Source organism: Oryx dammah, unplaced genomic scaffold (assembly GCF_014754425.2).
Source record: "Oryx dammah isolate SB20612 unplaced genomic scaffold, SCBI_Odam_1.1 HiC_scaffold_10, whole genome shotgun sequence".
Classification (NCBI taxonomy): domain Eukaryota; kingdom Metazoa; phylum Chordata; class Mammalia; order Artiodactyla; family Bovidae; genus Oryx; species Oryx dammah.
The window spans coordinates 17,944,126-17,961,771 of record NW_024070194.1 but is presented as its reverse complement, the minus strand read 5'-3'; the positions used below and the strand labels follow the sequence as shown (position 1 = coordinate 17,961,771).

The window sequence follows — 17,646 nt, the reverse complement described above, 5'->3', positions numbered from 1 at the left end:
TGTTCCCTCTTCCTGAAATCCTCTGCCCCTCCTTCTCACAGAGCTTTGGTTCCTTTCCCATCCTCCAGCTCTCTGCTCCAAGATCCCCTGTGTAGAAAGTATTCCCTGATAACCCTTTCTTTCTTTCTATTTATGTACTGATTTGGCTGCACCGGGTCTTAGCTGTGGCGTGTGGGATCTTCGTTCTGCATAGCAACATGTGGAATCTTTTAATTACCACAAGTGGGATCTAGTTCCCTGACTAGGGATCAAACCTGGGCCCCCGGCATAGGGAACACAGAGTCTTAGTCACTGGACCATCAGGGAGGTCCCTGATCACCCCTTCTAAAGTAGCACCTGACCCCCGGCCTGCTCAGACATTCTTTGTCACATCCCACATCTCTGTCCATGCCATTTGTGCCCTTATCAGTATCTGAGATGAGCTTGTGTACTCACTTATTATCCATCCCCCTGCCCTCCCCCAACCCCTGAGAATCTTCTGTTTGGTCACCATGGTGTCTGCTGCTTAGCCCTGGACCTGTCACAGAATAAGGGCTTAACCCACCTGATTGAGTAAATGAATGAATAAATGATATATACATATATCATTTATGTATATATTTATATAAATAAGTAAGCAGGCCAGAGTCATACAGGCCTGAGAAGAGGTGCAGAAAGCCTGCACTGGTGGCGGGAGTGGACCCAGGCCCTCCTCCTGACCCGCCCTCCCTGGTTTTGCAGTACGAGCAGTTTGAGAGCACGATTGGCTTTAAGCTCCCGAATCACCGATCAGCCAAGAGACTGTGGAAGGTCTGCATTGAGCACCACACGTTCTTCCGGTGAGCCTGCGCCCAGGCGGGGTGGGTAGCTGGGGCTGAGTTAGAGGCCGTGTGAGTGGATGTGTGGATAGTGTCCGTAGAAGGAGCCAGTAGGGACTCTAGGAAAACCCTCCTCCTCCTCCTCTTTCTCCAAGCCTTTCCCCTTCTGGGCCACTTAGAGTTGTAGGAGGAGAAGGGGGCGACAGAGGATGAGATGGTTGGATGGTATCATCAACTCAGTGGACATGAGTTTGAACAAACTCCGGAGATGGGGAAGGACAGGGAAGCCTAGCGTGCTGCTGTCCATGGCGTCACAGAGTCAGACATGACTGAGCGATTGAACAGCAAGAGTTGTCGTAGCTGTTGGGACAGTGGGATGGAAGGCCAGCTGTGGTCCAGCCTTGGGTCTGGCATTGCAGGTCTGGTCCTCCCTCCTTACCACCACCCCTCCACCCCTCCCCTTCAGGCTCGTGTCCCCTGAGCCCCCACCCAAAGGCTTCCTGGTGATGGGCTCCAAGTTCCGGTATAGCGGGAGGACCCAGGCACAGACACGCCAGGCCAGCGCCCTCATCGACCGGCCCGCGCCCTTTTTTGAACGTTCCTCTAGCAAACGGTACACCATGTCCCGCAGCCTTGATGGAGGTATGCCCCGCACTGGAGGTTGGGGGAGAGGGGTGTGTGGAGGGTACATCACACTCGATTTGCACCAGGCCTGGAGGCCCAGGAACACTCCTGCACCCAGTGCCTCTCTGTGAGTTAGTTTAGCCTCTGGGTTCCCCTCCTGCTGCAATGTGGCACTGCCAGCTCTCTCTCGGCTTCCCACAACTTCCCTGAGCTGTGGCCTTTTGGGGTCCCAGGTTCACCATATGGTTTTCTGGGCCCCCTTCCTAAGAAGCTGAGCTGTTTACAGCTTGTCACCATACTGGAATGGTGAGGAATGTAACTGCAGTGAGGAGCTGGTGATGTCCTACCAGAGACAGAGTTATTCCCAATCATTTTTTTGGTTCCACTGGGCTCTGGACACCTAACCACAGGGCACTCTCCACTGCCCCCATTTCTGTTGAGTTGATAAAGGTCCTTACTGTCAATGAGAATTGCCTCTATTGAGGCCCAGAGAGGTTGTGTGATTTATCCAAGGTCCCACAGCCAACAAGAGATGGATTTGTGATTTGAACCGAGGTTCTAAAGGTGTGGAATCAGGAAAGGACCTGGAACTGGAGGCAGCTTAGTTGCCCTTGTATGAAGCAGACCAGGGTTTCTGAAAATGTAGCACCAGAACCAGCTGTAAGCTTGTGAACTTGAGGAGTCTCAGACCTTGAGCTGATCCTACTAAATCAACACCCCTAAGGGCCCAGGACTGTCCCAGGATATGCACACAAGTTTTTAGGAGAGATTCAGGAGCCCCATGGGGCATTGGGAGTTAAGCAGATCTGAGTTCCCCTGCTTTGGAAGCACAGAGCCTAAACCAGGGAAGTCTCCCAAAACAATAACATTCGTGAGCCAACATTGATTGAATTAGCTCACTCAGTGCTAGCCACTTCTCTTAGACACATCAGTTTATTTGTTCCTCCTCTCAGTTGTCAGAATTAGCTACTGTTTGTGGATGAGGCAATTGAGGCCCAGAGAGGCTGTGTAATTTACCCAAGGTCATACAGCCAAGAAGAGATAGAGTTGAGATTTGAACCCGGGCTCTAGTGCTGTAGAGTCAGGAAAGGAGCTGGGGCTGGAGGCAACTCAGTCACCATCCTCGTGACCTGGGAAGGCCCACTCCCTCCTCGGGGCACTGGCTCCTTATCCGCAGGGTGCTGGGGCTGTTTGAGTGTCTGCTCTACTCCAGGCGTGGCTGGGCAGGTGGTGGGCTGGCTCCCGGTCCCTGCGCCTGGGAGATGACTCACACAGCTGCCGGCCATCTCTGCCCACTTCAGCAGAGTTCTCTCGCCCAGCCTCCGTCAGTGAGAACCACGATGCAGGACCAGACGGTGACAAGCGGGAGGAGGACGGCGAGTCTGGAGGGCGGCGGTCCGAGGCTGAGGAGGGAGAGGTCAAGACCCCCACCAAGATCAAGGAGCTAAAGGTACGAGGCTGGCTTTCTCGTTTCCTCTGACCTGGGTGGTCAAGAGGCTGATCCTGGGTCTAGGCTCAGCCTTGGCCTTCAGGTACCCCCGCTGTGGCCAAGCACCTTTGCTGTGCGGTGCGCCATGGACAGGGCCTTGCCCTTGGGCCATGCTCCGTACCTGGAATTGCCAGGTGAGGGTGGCGCGTGCTGCCCACCCTGTACCCTTCCCCTCCTTTGGCCCTGCTGTCCCGGAGGGGCACTCTGCCCCCTGGTGGACTCTGGCCCCCTCTTGCTCACTCCTGATTTGCCCTTTTGTCTCTGATCTGGGTCTGCACAGCCTTCTTCCACCCATGATGGTGTGTCCCTGCAGACCACAGGGGTGAGGTTCAAGTGTGACACCTCCTGCTGCCACCCCTGTCTCCCACCAACCTGTGCACACGCTCATGCAGGCCCACATGGCCTCAGACTCACACGCATTCACTCATAATTGTGTACCCCTCTCACCCATAGGGTTATGCACCCAGACGTGCAGACAGCCTGTGTGCGCACACAGGCACGTGCACACACGGGTGTAGTGTGTTTCCATCACGCACCTCGGGAATACAGGCCCCTGAACACACACTACCTGCAAGAAGCGTGACTTCCCAGAACCCCTATGTCCCATCGGCTGAGTGCGACTGCCCGCTTTGCCTCTGGTCCTCCCACCCCCCGTCTTCGCCTTCTTGGGCTCCCTGCTTCCTACACCTTCTGACGATCTCACTGCCTTGCTGGCGGCCCAGCCAGCATCCCACAGTGCTCCGGGCTACCTGCTAGACCAGGGCGGTCGCGGTTGTCTCTAAGCCATTTGCTCTACTGATCCTGCTGGTTCCTTTTCCTCCTCCCATGTCCCGCTAGCCGGAGCAGGAAACCACGCCAAGACACAAGCAGGAGGTACTGCGCAGGGGCTGCCTGTCCCCACCCACCCAGCCATTCATCATTGGCCACCGCCGTCCATCCCAGGCTCATATCCCGGCTCACATCTCAGCTTTTTCTCCACTCCCGGCCATCTCTCTCCATCACCCGAGGCCACCCGCCATCACTCCCTCCGTGTCTTAAGCTTATGGATAGACTCCACCCCACCACCCACCAACCAGCCATGCTCCCCTCTCTCCCTACCCTTCCCTTCCTCAGCTTCATGCTCTGCCTCTCTACCCTATGCTTGCTTCCCACCTGCTGACCATCCCCACTGTGTCGCCACCCCCATTCTTGCGATCCATGATTCCATGATTTTATTGAGCTCATCTCCACCCCCATTTCCCTCACCCCCATCCCAAACCCTTCCTTAGGCTCCCCTTCCTCCACCACTGTCTCGTCATGCCTCCACCTCATCAGTGTCTGCTGCATCCCGCCCCAAAATGCTTTTTGTATCTATTGGCAACTGGATGTGGGGGGTGGGGTATGGGGGGGTGGAGCCTCAGAGCACATCTGTCTTCTCAGACCCCTGGCGCACCTCCCACCACCTGGCGCAGGGGGTGGGAGCCCTCCTGCTCTAGCTCCACCAGGAAAGCTCCCCCCTCCTCCTCCCCCTCCCCTTCTCTTCCTCCTCCCATTTTTTGATTCTCTCAACTTACTCCTCCTGTGTTAACCACGTCTCCTTTCTTTCACATAGTCTCCAACTCTTCCTTTGAAACTTAACTGCCAGAGAAGTGGGTCTATTCTTGGGCTGCTGAGGGAAAGGTCAGAGGCTGGGGCATCAGAAGGGTCTGGCTTTTGGGGTCCCGAGATCTGGGTTTCAGCCCCAGTTCTGCCACTGACTCTTTGAGAGTCTTGGGAAAGTTGTCTCCGGCGCCAGCCCCCTATCTGCACAGCAAGGCATTTAGATTAGGTTTCCCCCAGGCCCTTAGCCTTCGGGGATCCATCGCTCCCTCCAGCCATGGCGGCTGCTTCTGGATGGAAGGTCACCAGCCACATCTTGGGTTCATGGCAGCCCAAGCCTACCATCCTGTGCATGCTCTCTGATTTGATTGCTCAGACAGATGTCGTCCTGGGGCAGCTTTGCTCAGGAAGGGGTGCAGGAGGTACAGACAGATGTCTGGAGGGGAAGCAGAGCCTTCATGGCATTGGTTTCCTTCCTGAAGTGACTTCAGAGTCAGTCCTAGTGGATCCTTGGATGTCAGACATAAGCCCAGGGGAAGCATCTAGCCTTGTCCAAGGGCGAACTTGCCTCCCAGGCAGTTGTTCCAGAACCGCTGATCTGACTTTATCATGAGCTGAGATTGTCTGTTTCTTGTCCTGAATCCTCAAACAGCTTTGCAGATAAGGGTCCATGGGCTTCCAGCCCACCTGCCCTGCCTCCAGAAGTGGGCAGACCACTTCCAGCTTCTCTGCAAAGGCTGGTCCTTACTTGAACTCAGGGAAGATTACTGCCTCATGCTGTACTGGCCAGAGCTCTGACCTGACAGTTTAATAAGGACATACCTCTGACTCCAGCTATACCAGGCTCGGTTCCTGTGCCCAGCCTTGGGACTTACCTCCCTTCTTCCTGGTTTCTAATGGTAGTCTTCCTGAACACCTCACAGAGCCCTGGTTTCTCCATCTGGCTGTGTCTCACGCTGTCTGCTCTTGAGGAGTGGGTGCCCACAAAGTATCTGGAAGATCCTGGGTGGTCGGGGAAGGTAGTGGTTCACAGCAGAGAATGCTGAAAGTCATCTCTCCCCAGTCCCTGGCATGGAAGCAGGATGCTTTTTCCTGGATGTCCCTGGTTTTAGAAGGGCCCTATAGGGCCTGAGCAGTGACACACACTGGGCTAAGAGGGGCCTAGACTGAGAATCCTACTTAAACACAGTGGTCCAAGGCTTGGCCAGCAGTAGGGACCAGGATCCAGGGAATGACCAGAGAAGCCCAGTGAACAGAGTTGGTGAATTCTCACTGTGGCTTTAGTAGCCAGAGGAAAGGCGCACCTTATGAAACTAAACGGAACTTTATCCAGACCCGTGGGATTTGAGTTGACTTAGGTGCTCCTAGGCTAGGAGCTAGTCCAGGGAGAAGAAAAGGTGGTACTTGGCCAGACGTCTCCTCTTCTTGATCTTGAGAGCTTTCTGTCCTCTGTCTGATCTTGAGTGCTCTTTGCTCTTCTGTTTAATCTTGGGTGGTTTGTGCACCCGTTGGGGCTTATCGTCCTTGTTTGCTTGGCTATGGAGTGCTGTGAGGGTAAGGCAGGGCCATGGATGGGACCGCCTTTGCTGATGGAGGGCGGTGATGGGGACCACTACCATCTTCACCATCTTCACCCATGCCTTGCGTCCTCCTCTTGGAGCTGTTCCTCTGACAGCTGACTGTCCTCTCCGTGCACCCCTAGTTCTTAGACAAGCCAGAGGACGTCTTGCTGAAGCACCAGGCCAGCATCAACGAGCTGAAAAGGACCTTGAAGGAACCCAACAGCAAACTGATCCACCGGGATCGAGACTGGGAGCGGGAACGCCGGCTGCCCTCCTCGCCCGCCTCCCCCTCTCCCAAGGGCACTCCTGAGAAGGTCAATGAGGTAGGTGTCACCCTGAGCCGCTCAACTGGTGGGGAAGGTTGCCACGTCCTGACTTATCACTCCCCTCCACACCCTGCTGCTGCATAAGGTGTGATGGGTATGGGACAGCGGGTTAAGCCAAGGAAGACAAATTTACTGTCTTGGACTCTTGGGCCTCAGGGACCACCCTGAAATGTTCTAAAGACTCACAGTAGCTGGGAGTATTTCCCTTCCATCAGCTAGAATATAATGGAGAAGGGGTGCTGGTTAGAAATGCAGGTTCTGGGGCCCCCACATCGGACCTACTGAATCAGAATATTTGGTGGTAGAACCCTGGAATCAGCATTTTAAACAAGGAGATCCTCACACATATCCTAAGTTTTAAGAATCCTGGTTGCTCTGTCCAGTAACCGCACCTTTTTTATGCCTGTGGTGAAAACACGGCTAGGTGGTGAGGGCGGTGTTCCTTCCTGGGAGGATCCTCAGAGCCCACCAGAGGGGACCAGGTCCTCTAGGAAAGTCAGAGCTGTTCCTGATGCTCCAGGAAAAGGTCCCACTTGACCCGCCAGTCAAAGTGGAAAGCACAGAGTGTTTTTTCAATGAGAAAAGAGAAAGGTAGGCTCTTGAGAATTTGTGTATTTATAATCCTAAACCGTTATTTTTAGCACTGCTTCATCTTGGCACTCTTTCCCCCTGTTGACACGCAGGTGTTTTCTCTCTAGTGCTGCTGCTCACTGATCTCAAACCCATCTGAGGTCTAGACTTAGAGTGCCTGGGTTTATTTAGTGGCTCTGCTGCCTGCTAGCTGGCTGACTCTGGGCTTGCTACTTAACCTCTCTGAACCTCCGTTAAGTAGAGATAATAAAAGTCCCTAGTTCCTAGGACGGTTGTGAGCAGCCAATGAGACAAAGCAAGGAGGGATTGGCTTGCAGGAGAGGACCTAGATACTCAGTGTGAGTTACTTCTTTCATCTGGAGAGCCTTGGGACAGAAAGTTAATTTCAAATCAGAATCCTTTCAAAACTTGGGAAAGACCCTGGAAACCTACTTGGTCCAAGGTCATCATTTTACGCACAGGGCACAGAAAATCAGAAAGGGGAAGGCCTTGGACTTAACCAGTGTCTTAGCTGCTGGAAGAGCAGCCGGAATCTGATTTTCTTGTGACCCAGGCCATTGTATTCGCTATTAAATCACAGCTGCCCGGGAGCAAGACCAAATCACATGAATACCAGGACAGAGTCAGCTGTGCGCGTGCTGCCCTTTAATGCTTTGAAAATCGGTGACGCAGCTGTGATCTAATAAGCGAGCCTTTGATTGAATCAGTACTCCCGTGGCCTTGACATGCGGGGTGACGGAGGGCCTCATCCAGTGAGGCTGCCTGTAGGAGCCCCTTGGTTGATGATTCACAAAGTTACGGGTGCTCTGGAGGCCTTTAGGTCTGGCGCCATGGAGGAGGGCGCCTGTCTTCCCCCCCTGAGCGCTTCTGTGGTCCCCACCTGCACCATCAAGGACGCTGCCGACCCTGCATGGGGCTCTGGGGCTGATCTGGTGATCCGGTCACACGCCCCTCTCCTAACTTCCCTGAGAGACTCTTGTCCCCGGTGGCCTCTGTTCAGTCCTGAAGTGGGCGAAGTGGATGCACAGGCTTCTGAAAGGGTTGAACTCCAGCTGAGAAGGGAAGGCTGAGCCCAGAACTGGGCTCTGGAGAGTTGAGGTGCATCTGAGGGGGGTGGGTGCCCCACCTGCTGGTGACAGCTGGAACTGCTAGAAGGTGCATCTTACTAGAAGGTGGAGTCTGTTCTACCTCCCACTGCCCCGCCGCCCCTGTAAGAAGCGGAGTGCCTTGTCTGGTCCAGGAGCTAACCTTGGAGCGATGGACAATTTAACTGGCTTACAGCTCTCACTGGCAATTAGAGGCTCTTAGAAATTTGGGAAATGGGAGGAGCTGTAGCCCAGAACTGGACTGGGTCCTTGGGCCAGGGACATCACCTCTCTGAGCCTCACTGCCTAGTCAGACCATCTAAAAGGGCACCAAGATTGCCACTCCACAGCATTGCTGGGAAGTTTGAATGAAATAATGGATATAAAGTGAAAGTCGCTCAGTCGTGTCCAACTCTTTGCGACCCCATGGACTGTCCATGGAATTCTCCAGGCCAGAATACTGGAGTGGGTAGCCTTTTCCTTCTTCAAGGGATCTTCCCAACACAGGGATCGAACCCAGGTCTCCTGCATTGCAGGTGGATTCTTTACCAGCTGAGCCAAAGGGAAGCCCTAATGGATATAAAAAAGCACTTTATAAACTGGAAAGTGCTGGACAGTCACGGGGCCATTGGCTGACGGTAACTAGGATCCCTGGTCCAGACGTGGGCTTTCTGGGTCTATCCTGCAGGTGTCACTCAGAGTTCCTAGTAGCTCCTCATATACTTTGGGGCCCCATCTGGGCCAGTGGTAAAGTGGTAGGAACTTAAACCAAAATGGGGACCTGATACTATAGAGTTCCCATCTGCCAAAGCCAGGTTTCTGTCCCAAAGATAACTTTTTTAAAAAAGCTTTCTGTTTTGTATTACAGTAGAGCCAATTAACAGTGTTGTGATAGCTTAAGGTGAACAGTGAAGGGACTCAGCCATACACATACATTTATCCATTCTCTCCCCAAACTCCCCTCCCATTCAGGCTGCCACAAAACACGAAGCAGAGTTCCATGTGCTATAGAGTAAGTTCCAAAGATAATTTTTTAAAAGGGGCTGAAACCTAGACTGCAGGATTGAACCAAAGATACCCAGGGAAGACTTGGACTCAGAGTCCGAGTGACAGGACTCCAGACCTCTTGAATGAGAGTGGCAGGTGATGAGGAAAGGCCCGAGATCTGGTGCTGGCTGGCAGCTGACCATGGGCCTCCCTCCCTTGAATGGGTCCAAGGGATGTTCCTTTCCGTCTCACCCCGCAGACCCCACATGGCTCCTTCATGACCTAAGGACGCAGGGTTTACAAAGCTGGGCAATTCACGGACTCTGTGTGTGTGTCTCTCCTGCCTTTTCTCTCTCCCTCTCTTGTCTCTCCTTCCCTTCCTCCCTCTTTCCCTCTCCTCCGGCCCTGGGCCTCCCCTGCAGTCCCAGAGGACTCCGGACACCTCTCAGCAGGACTTGGCACCTGAGCCTGGGACGGCCATAGGCTTGGAAGTGTTCACTCAGAAAAGCCTCGCAGCGTCGCCTGAGGTTACTGTCATCACCTCCCTGCCCACCCAGAACCACCTTCATGGTCTTAAGAAAGCCCTTTCTCTGGGTTGAGGGGGTTGGACCAGGGTCTGTCCTGCAGGTGGGAACAGTGGGTACCCCAGGTTATCCACATACTGTGACAAGTTAGTGTGCCCCCTCCCAGGGATCCATAAAGGGCCAGCCCATCCCTCATCCGTGGTTTCTCAGGAAGGACAGGACTGAAAGCATTCAAGGGAGACAGAATAGTCTGAGTCACCTTTGGCTTGAAAAGGGCAGGCAGAAATGACCTCTCCAGCCCCACTGAGGCAGGTGACCTGGAGGCAGACTCTGATTGCTAGGCTTGGGATCAGGGATTGTGGCACCTAACTGCTTTTGCCCTGAGGTCTTGTCTCTGCTCAGAGGCCTGAGTGAAGTCTAGCAGTGGCTTGTTAGTCTATCCATCCCCTGCCTCCACCTTCTCTAAACTCCACTTGGAGCTTGGGTCTATCAGGGTCTCCAGGCAGGTAGAAGTGAGTGTCTTTCTCCAGAGAGCATCCTTGGGGTTGTGGGGATGTTGTTGAGGCAAACATTCTAAACTAGAAGGGCATTGCTTCTGTGCTCAGATTGACAGCAGGCCAAGAGCTCTCAGAACTTCCTGTGCCCCTGCCTGGAAGCCAGACAGAATCCAGGTCCAGGGCAGGGGGGTTGCATCGTCCCTCTCTACTGGGACTTCATAAACTGACAGGGTTGGAAAGGATGACCAACTGATATCTGGGTGAAACTTCCTTCTCCCCGATCGCCAACCCTTCTCTGTTGGCAGAGTGTGTGTGAGGGCATGTAGTATTCTATACTCCCAGAGGAAAATTTTGTAGCTGCTAGAAATGTCCTGGAGCCGTAAAAGAGATGTGAGTCAGCTACATAAATGGTAAAACATAACTCACAGTTCCACTCGGAAATTTTCCTCAATGTAAAAATAAAAACAAATCCAGGAGCACTTGAGAGAAGTTGGACAGGAATCAACAGCATCCCAAGGTTAGGGAAGCAGTCATGTCTTGGAACACAGAGATGTGAGTGGACCCAAGCCCTAACGCCCTTGTTTGAGGCACAGCATGCATCCTTCACTGGCATCCCCAAAATTGTCTGTCCAGCCTCTTCTACAAGGCGGGGCTCTCGCCATTCTTAACAGCATCCCATTTTGTCTTCAGTCATCCTTTGGGAAGTTTACATATTGAATTATAACCTGCCCTTCTGAGTCACCTGCCCACGAGCTGCTCTGCCCCCTGGCACCTGTAGATCTGGTCTGCATCCTCCTCCAAGACCCTTCAGAGTTGAGCATCCCTTTTACACCCCCAACTCCCACTTTCTTCAGCAGCTTCTACTTTGGTTTCTAGAGGGTTCCTTGTCCTGGACCCCTGCTTGGGGTGGGGGCATTTCTTGTAAAGAGCAGGGCCCAAAATGTGACCTAGAGCTCCAGGTGGACCCTGAAGAGCCTGGAGTCAGCAGAATCCTGGCTGGAGATTTTCTTCCTGTGGGCTTGTGTGGGAACGTAACTGCCCTGGTTCCCAGCTCCCAGCTCCCTGCTTCTGTCTCGGGGCCAGTCTTGCTGCAGTGGCCCCATCTGACAGCAGGGGGCGCTCTGAGCAGGCACTAAAGGTCCCCTGGCTCAGTGAAAAAGAATGGCTAGGGAGGCTTCTCTGACATCGTCTATCCGGTGAATCCGGTCAGAGAGCCAAAGCTTTCCTCTTTTTGTGCAGTCTTTTTTTCTCTTCAGAATTTTTACTTGTTAGAAACAGAGTTTTCTCTTCCCCTCTGGGAGCCTCAGTTTCCCCTTCTGAAATAAGAGTAACAGGACCTGCCTTGCAGGTCTCCATCTGGGTTAAATTTAATACTGTCTCCAAAGGGCTGACATTGCCTGGCACATAGTAACTAAATATAAGGGCATGTTTCCCTTTTTCTTCCTGCAGAACCTTTCTGTTCTGTGCTAGCTCCCACCCCATTCAACCTAGTTCCTAAGCTTCTGGTTTCTAGAAACTAGTTTCCAGTTAGACTTGGGGCAGGGATGCTCCAGAAGGGGTCTCATGGACTATCTTTGGCTATCATTGATTGCCAAGCTCTTGTCAGTACAAGCTGAAATGGGAGCAGCTAAAGCTGCCTGCTTCCCAAATAGAGAAAGGAGGCTTTGTAGGCTCTCAAAGTTCTTCCCTCTGGGATGGTTCAAGTGCTGTTGTCCTGAAAGCTTAACAACCTGAAGGAAAATCTCACAAACCAATGCAGACTTTCTTTGGACCCTCCCCCTTCCTTGTCTCTCTCTTTCCTGTTGACATTCTTTTCATGAAGTTTGATTCCCTGAAAGTCATGGAGATTTTGCTAAAGTGGATCTGGGGAGTGGAGGTCAGAGGTTGACCATGTTCCCTTGAGCCTTCAGAATGCTTCAACTCTTCTACGATCTGACAGATTCCTCACCAAATGCTCACCTGCATCAGAGCCCAAGCTCCTGGAAACTTGCCCCCTTTTGTTATTGGGAGCAACTTTCATCACATCTTACCATTGAGCTCTTCATAGGATGTGGAGTCAGAGACTGGGTTCTAGGCCTGCCTTTATCGCTGGCTCACTCTTTGACCTTGGGCATGGTGCTTACTTCCCCCAGGCCTCAGTTTTCCACACTTGTGAGCTTGAGTCAGAGCAGTGGTTTCAAAAGAGGGAGGCATTCTGGGGCACTAGGGTAGCCCAGACCTCCAATGTCAACGGGGCAGTCCAGTATCCATGTTACATACTGAACTGCCATCAAGATTTCATGTGAAGAAAGTATTCTGTGGTTGTAAGATTAAAATCCCAATGGCCTTGCTTTTCTTTTTTTGGTCACACTGCTTGGCTTATAGGATCTTAGTTACCCAACCAGGGATCAAATTCAGGCCCCTGGCAGTGAAAGCACTAAGTCCTAACCACTGGACCATCAGGGAATTCCCAGCCTTCTTCCTATTTTTTTTTTTTTATAACAATTCTAAAAGTCCATCCTTCCCTCCTTAAGTGCTGTTTGAGAGACTCTAGGGAAGGCAGAAGGCTGTCTCATTGAAGGTTGATTGTGACACACTCAGTGCTTCTAACTGATGCTGCTGCTTGGATCTTTAGATGTTTTTCTTCTCTGATGTGTTCTGGTCAGTTCCTTTTCCACTCTTTCTATGAATTTCATTAGAATTCTCTAAGAATGGGTGTGCTTAGTCACTCAGTCATGTCCAACTCTTTATGACCCCATGGACTGCAGCCCACCAGGCTTCTCTGTCCCTGGGGAGTCTCCAGGCAAGAATACTGGAGTGGGTTGCTATGCTCTCCTCCAGGGGATCTTCCCAACCCAGAAGTTGAACTGGGCTCTCCTGCGTGGCATGCAGATTACCATCTGAGCTACCAGGAAAGTCATTTCTAGGAGTAGGCCTTGGTATTTGTTTTTTGGGGAATGAACCCCACAGAATTCAAACTGTTTAAGCCATTATGGTGACTGGTACTGACCTCTAGATCTGGCCATGTGGCAGTTTTCACTCTAATTTCTTTCCTTCCAATTAGCTCTTGCAGAAAGGTTTCAGGCTGTGGCCTGTGAAACTCAACTCAGTGCTTCCCCCTCAGTTGGACATTAGATTACAGTTGGGACCCATATTCCGTTGGCTGTAAGTTGGCATCAAAAATCAAGCATTCTTTTCCTGACTGTACCATCAGTTGACCGTGACCTTGAGTACATAACTGACCTTCTCTGCTGCTGCTGCTGCTAAGTCGCTTCAGTCGTGTCCAACTCTGTGCGACCCCATAGACAGCAGCCTACCAGGCTCCCCAGTCCCTGGGATTCTCCAGGCAAGAACACTGGAGTGGGTTGCCATTTCCTTCTCCAATGCATGAAAGTGAAAAGTCAAAGTGAAGTTGCTCAGTTGTGTCCGACTCTTAGCGACCGCATGGACTGCAGCCCACCAGGCTCCTCCATCCATGGGATTCTCCAGGCAAGAGTGATGGAGTGGGGTGCCATTGCCTTCTCTAGGCCTCAGTTTACCCCGATTCTCAGTACACGGAGAAAACTGGACTGGAGGGTCTTAGGAGTTCTTTTGGCTCTACCCTTCAAAGGTTCCACGTGATGTAAGCTACTTTCCCCTCTGTCACTGACAGTTTTATTATTAAAAGAGAAAGAGTCCTGGACCATCGATAGATCTCCATTTCCCCTTGGTTAACACGGGGAGGGTATGAGACCCCCACCCCATTTTACCAAGTTAGGGTGGTGGTTGAGGGGAGATAACATCAGTAGGTAATTGGTTGGGTGCCTTGCTGGGAAGTGTAGTGTTGATCCTTGATGAGGCTGACCAGCACTGTCATGCCTTCCTCTGCCCTGCCAGTTCTGGGCACAAGTTGACCTTGGCCCCTTCTTGCAGAGGGAAAAAGTGACGCGTTCTTCAGGTGCCAGATATTTCATGTTAACTCTTCTTGCTCCAATTGAAACGCAGGGTTCAGAGCACTGGGTATTTATAGAGAGAGAGTACATTAGGCCAGAAGAGCTCAGTCTCCTAAAAGTGACCAGCACGCAGCAGGAAGGAAGCGACTCAAGCCTCGCCGGCATCCTTGCTGATGGCAGACTCTCCAAGGCAGACATCCTGGTGGACAAGTTCAAGGTGGAAGTGGCCACCGAAGAAAATGTGGGAGCCAGAAGAACAAACGCCCAGCGACCAGGAAGAATGATCGCAAGCCCTGAAGACTTCGAGTCCGTGTGGGAGGAAGCCCTCTGGGCCAGGGGATGCCCAGAAAGGGCTTCTCTGGCTCCAGGCTGCACCCCAGCAGGAAGGCTCCCGGAGGGCTCCCAGTTCAGGGTGGATGCTGCAGAGGAAGCGGTCAGGAAGCCCCCGGCCTCTGATGATCAGCTGGGGGGCCCAGCAGAGCTGAGGCAGGAGCTGGAGGAGTTCCAGGCTTGCAGAAGACCCACTGCCCCGGGCATCCAACCCGCAGAGGTGTATGTGCCCTCTCCAGCCTCCGACACGGCAGGACTCCGGTCATTTCTTCTGGACCCCACCCACACAGAAGCCAGAGCCGACTCGAGTGATGAAACCGATGCTTCCTTCGCAGAGAGAAGCTTCTACTTCAGCTGCGGAGAGAGAGATGCTGAAGATCAAGTCCTCCCTCCACCCCTGGAGGAGAGAGAAGAGCACTTAGATGCCCTATCCGAATGGGAGACCAGGCGGAAGCTGGTGGAGGGGCTCACGGAGAGATTGGAGCTGGACTCCTCAGGCCCGTGGGGCTCTGCTGCTGCTGGGAACAAACACCATGGGGGTGTCGCCCCCTCAGCTTCCCCAGAGGATGAGGCGGGGCTCCCCAGGAACCACCGACCAGAGGACCTGGAGGTCTTTGCTGAGCAGCTCGGAAAGGGACCTTCTCCAGGGCTGATGTTCGCTGAGGATGGGGACGCAGCTCAGTGTGGGGTGGAAGGAGAGGCTGCCCTCGCCTTATCCTCAGAAGCTGCCAAGGAAGAGGCCCCCAAGAGTGGAGATTTGATGGAAAAGGCTGAGAAAAGCCCCCCCGGAGAACAGAACCACTCACCTCACAGAAGACGGGCCATGCGTCCAGATCCCCAGGTCTTTGCCCTTCCGTGGGCCATCCCTCCTGGCGACGTCAGGAAGCCAGCCAGGCCGGACAGAGGTAACTTCCTGCCCGAAGAGAGGGGACCAGTTCACACCCAGACAGGAGAACCTGCAGCAGAGGACAGCAAAGTCCCAGCCTTCCTTCAGATGGAAGTGATCACCCCGCTCCCGACCTCCCCTTTTCCATCTGCGGCTCAGATTTCTCCAGAGGCAGCTTCTGCAAGCTCATCCCCTCGTGGGTTAGGAGACCCTGTGCAGCTCAGGGACCCCTTTGGAGAACAGCCCCCTGTGTTTCTCAAATATGCCCATCCTTCTAAAGAGAGCCTGGAGCCCAAGCACCGAGTCGGGCTGGCTGTGACCCCGACAGACGGAGGGGAGCGCAGGGCCCCTCCCGTCGCCAGCAGGAAGCCCAGAATCATCTCGGAAGAGGCAGAGGGGTTGGTGTTCCCTGCAGGGAAGCACAGGGAGATGCCCCCTCTCCAGGCTGGGGGTCAAGAGGGCTCATTGGAAGATATCAGCAAGACCTCCGTGGCCAACAAAATCCGCATCTTTGAGACCCATGGAGCTGAAACTCGCCGGACAGGTCTGGGGGAAACCAGGGCCTTTGCCCATGAGTTGTCTTCAGAGGCCTCCACGGGGCAGGCAGAGCAACAGCGGAGTAAGCGTTTCGACCTGGGATGTGTCCAGTTCCAGCCCCTGGGGGATTTGGCTGTCCCCACAGTCACACAGCCTTCAACGATGCCGCTGGCTCCCAGCCACCTCCAGGAGGGCGTCTCTACATCCTTCCCTCAGGAAGGACGCAAGGATGTTGAGCTCGTGTCCAGCAATCCAGGCTGTGAAACCACACTGGAGGAAGCCCCTGGGGGAACTGGCCACGTGAGCCCCCGCCCCCACCGCCGCCCCTGGCCGGGGAGCTGACCGCATGCCGCGTAGCTCTGTAGAAGCATGGTTCCGTGGCCCCTCGTCATTACCGCAACCAGAGGCTGCTTGTCCAACCCTATGAGTTCTCTTCCCTAAATGGGCCTGAGTGTGGCCCAGGCGGAATGACGGGTTCATCTGCTTGGCCCATGTTAGCTTAGCCACAGAGACCCTCGGCTTCTGGTGTGATCCGGTGCCCGGAGGGTCCCACAGCCCGGGTGGAGAAGGGGGCCCCACCTCCGGCAAACTACACACTCGCTTTGCCTTGCTGCCCCCACCTGCTGGGTTCCTGCCATTTTGCTTGGCTTGGCCAACGATCTTCCTTCATCCTCTTCCCTTCCCTGATGCTCCTGCCTGCGGGAAGCTGACAGTCTAGAGGTTTCCATCCTTCGCTTCTGGTTCCCTCTCGGTCCCAGTGCCAAGTTCCTTTCTGCCTCCTTAAGACTAACTATCTTCTCTAATCCAGAACAAAGCCGGAGACGCGGTCAGGCAAGAGACGCAGGTCACCAGCCTAGCGGCGAACCCCCCAGGAAAGGGGGGGCACCTGAGATTCGCCAGCCCCCCGGGCCCTCAGGTCTCTGCAGCCCCTCGGTGCCCTGATGACCTGGTCACCTTCACCTGGCCAGGGTGCCTCGCGGCCTCCACACCCCCACCTGCTCTGGCAGCTCACCTCTGGCTTGTCTGGAATGTGTCCTCACACCTCTCAACCTTCCAGAAACTGGCTGAACGGAGGCTTGTCTCGCGAGTGAATCTCTAAGCCTACTGAGTCTCTAGAACCTGGAGCCAAGTACTTTAAAAATATATTTGGTGGATGTTAGATTGGTCTTTAAAAAAAGAATGTCGTAAAACAGCCAAAAATGTGTGTGTGGTGTTTAATCCCTGACAGGCCAAGTTGAGAGGTATGTATGTCAGACAAGAGTGGCTGGTCCCCCTCCAGCACTTCCTTGGCCTGCTCTTGTCAATTGCACTGATTTGACCAGAACCTCCACTCAGGGAGCTCAGGGTGAAGAGCTGTAACACCCAGCTCCCAGGAATTACCCCGTGTGGCTCCTCCCTCTAGACGATGCTGACTCCGCCCACCGAGACTCAGTGGAATTGACAAAACCGTGCTGGCTTCCTCTTTGTTCCTCAAAGCTCTTGGCTCCAGCCTCTCTGCCTCCCCATCCTGGGTGTCCCCGAGTCCCTGGGCCTTCCTCCTTGGTTTCTGTCTCCTCAATGTCCGCCTGCACGGATGGGCCTGGGGTCCGGGCTCCCATCCCTGCCGCGTGCGCAGTGCCGCTTCTGATAAACTCCCAGAGCCAAACCTTGGATGGAGCCTCCTGTCCAGGCCCAACTGGCAGGATGTTTGCTTTGTACTTGCTTTTGCCATCAGCGAGAGACCCTCGGAAAGGAGCGTCCTCCTCACTCTTGAGAAATTTTCTGTGTGTGTGTTTTCTTTCCTTTTTCTTTTTTTTAGCTTATTATGGTGTCAAAGAACCTTTCCGGGGGTGTTTTTCTTTTCCTGACCTGCTCTTTCATTTGGGGGCGTCAGCTGGCCCCAAGATTTCTTCTGTCATTCACCATCTTGATTTCTCTCTCTC

General features: G+C 53.6%; 1 protein-coding gene across 12 annotated transcripts in view; it reads left to right on the top strand.

Moving 5' to 3' along the window:
- The window catches only part of EPB41L1 (erythrocyte membrane protein band 4.1 like 1), a 137,792-nt gene that overhangs the window by 98,229 nt on the left and 21,917 nt on the right, over positions 1 to 17,646 (top strand). For 3 of the 12 annotated variants that reach the window (XM_040247408.1, XM_040247404.1, XM_040247409.1), the window contains exons 10-14: positions 721 to 818; positions 1,264 to 1,439; positions 2,723 to 2,871; positions 3,748 to 3,783; positions 6,191 to 6,373. In XM_040247408.1, the coding sequence (XP_040103342.1) occupies positions 721 to 818; positions 1,264 to 1,439; positions 2,723 to 2,871; positions 3,748 to 3,783; positions 6,191 to 6,373 (642 nt within the window). Of the gene's footprint in view, positions 1 to 720; positions 819 to 1,263; positions 1,440 to 2,722; positions 2,872 to 3,747; positions 3,784 to 6,190; positions 6,374 to 9,461; positions 9,567 to 14,023; positions 16,025 to 16,532; positions 16,641 to 17,646 lie in introns of all 12 variants that reach the window. The other 9 variants (XM_040247399.1, XM_040247403.1, XM_040247406.1 and 6 more) reach the window with 7 other exon arrangements.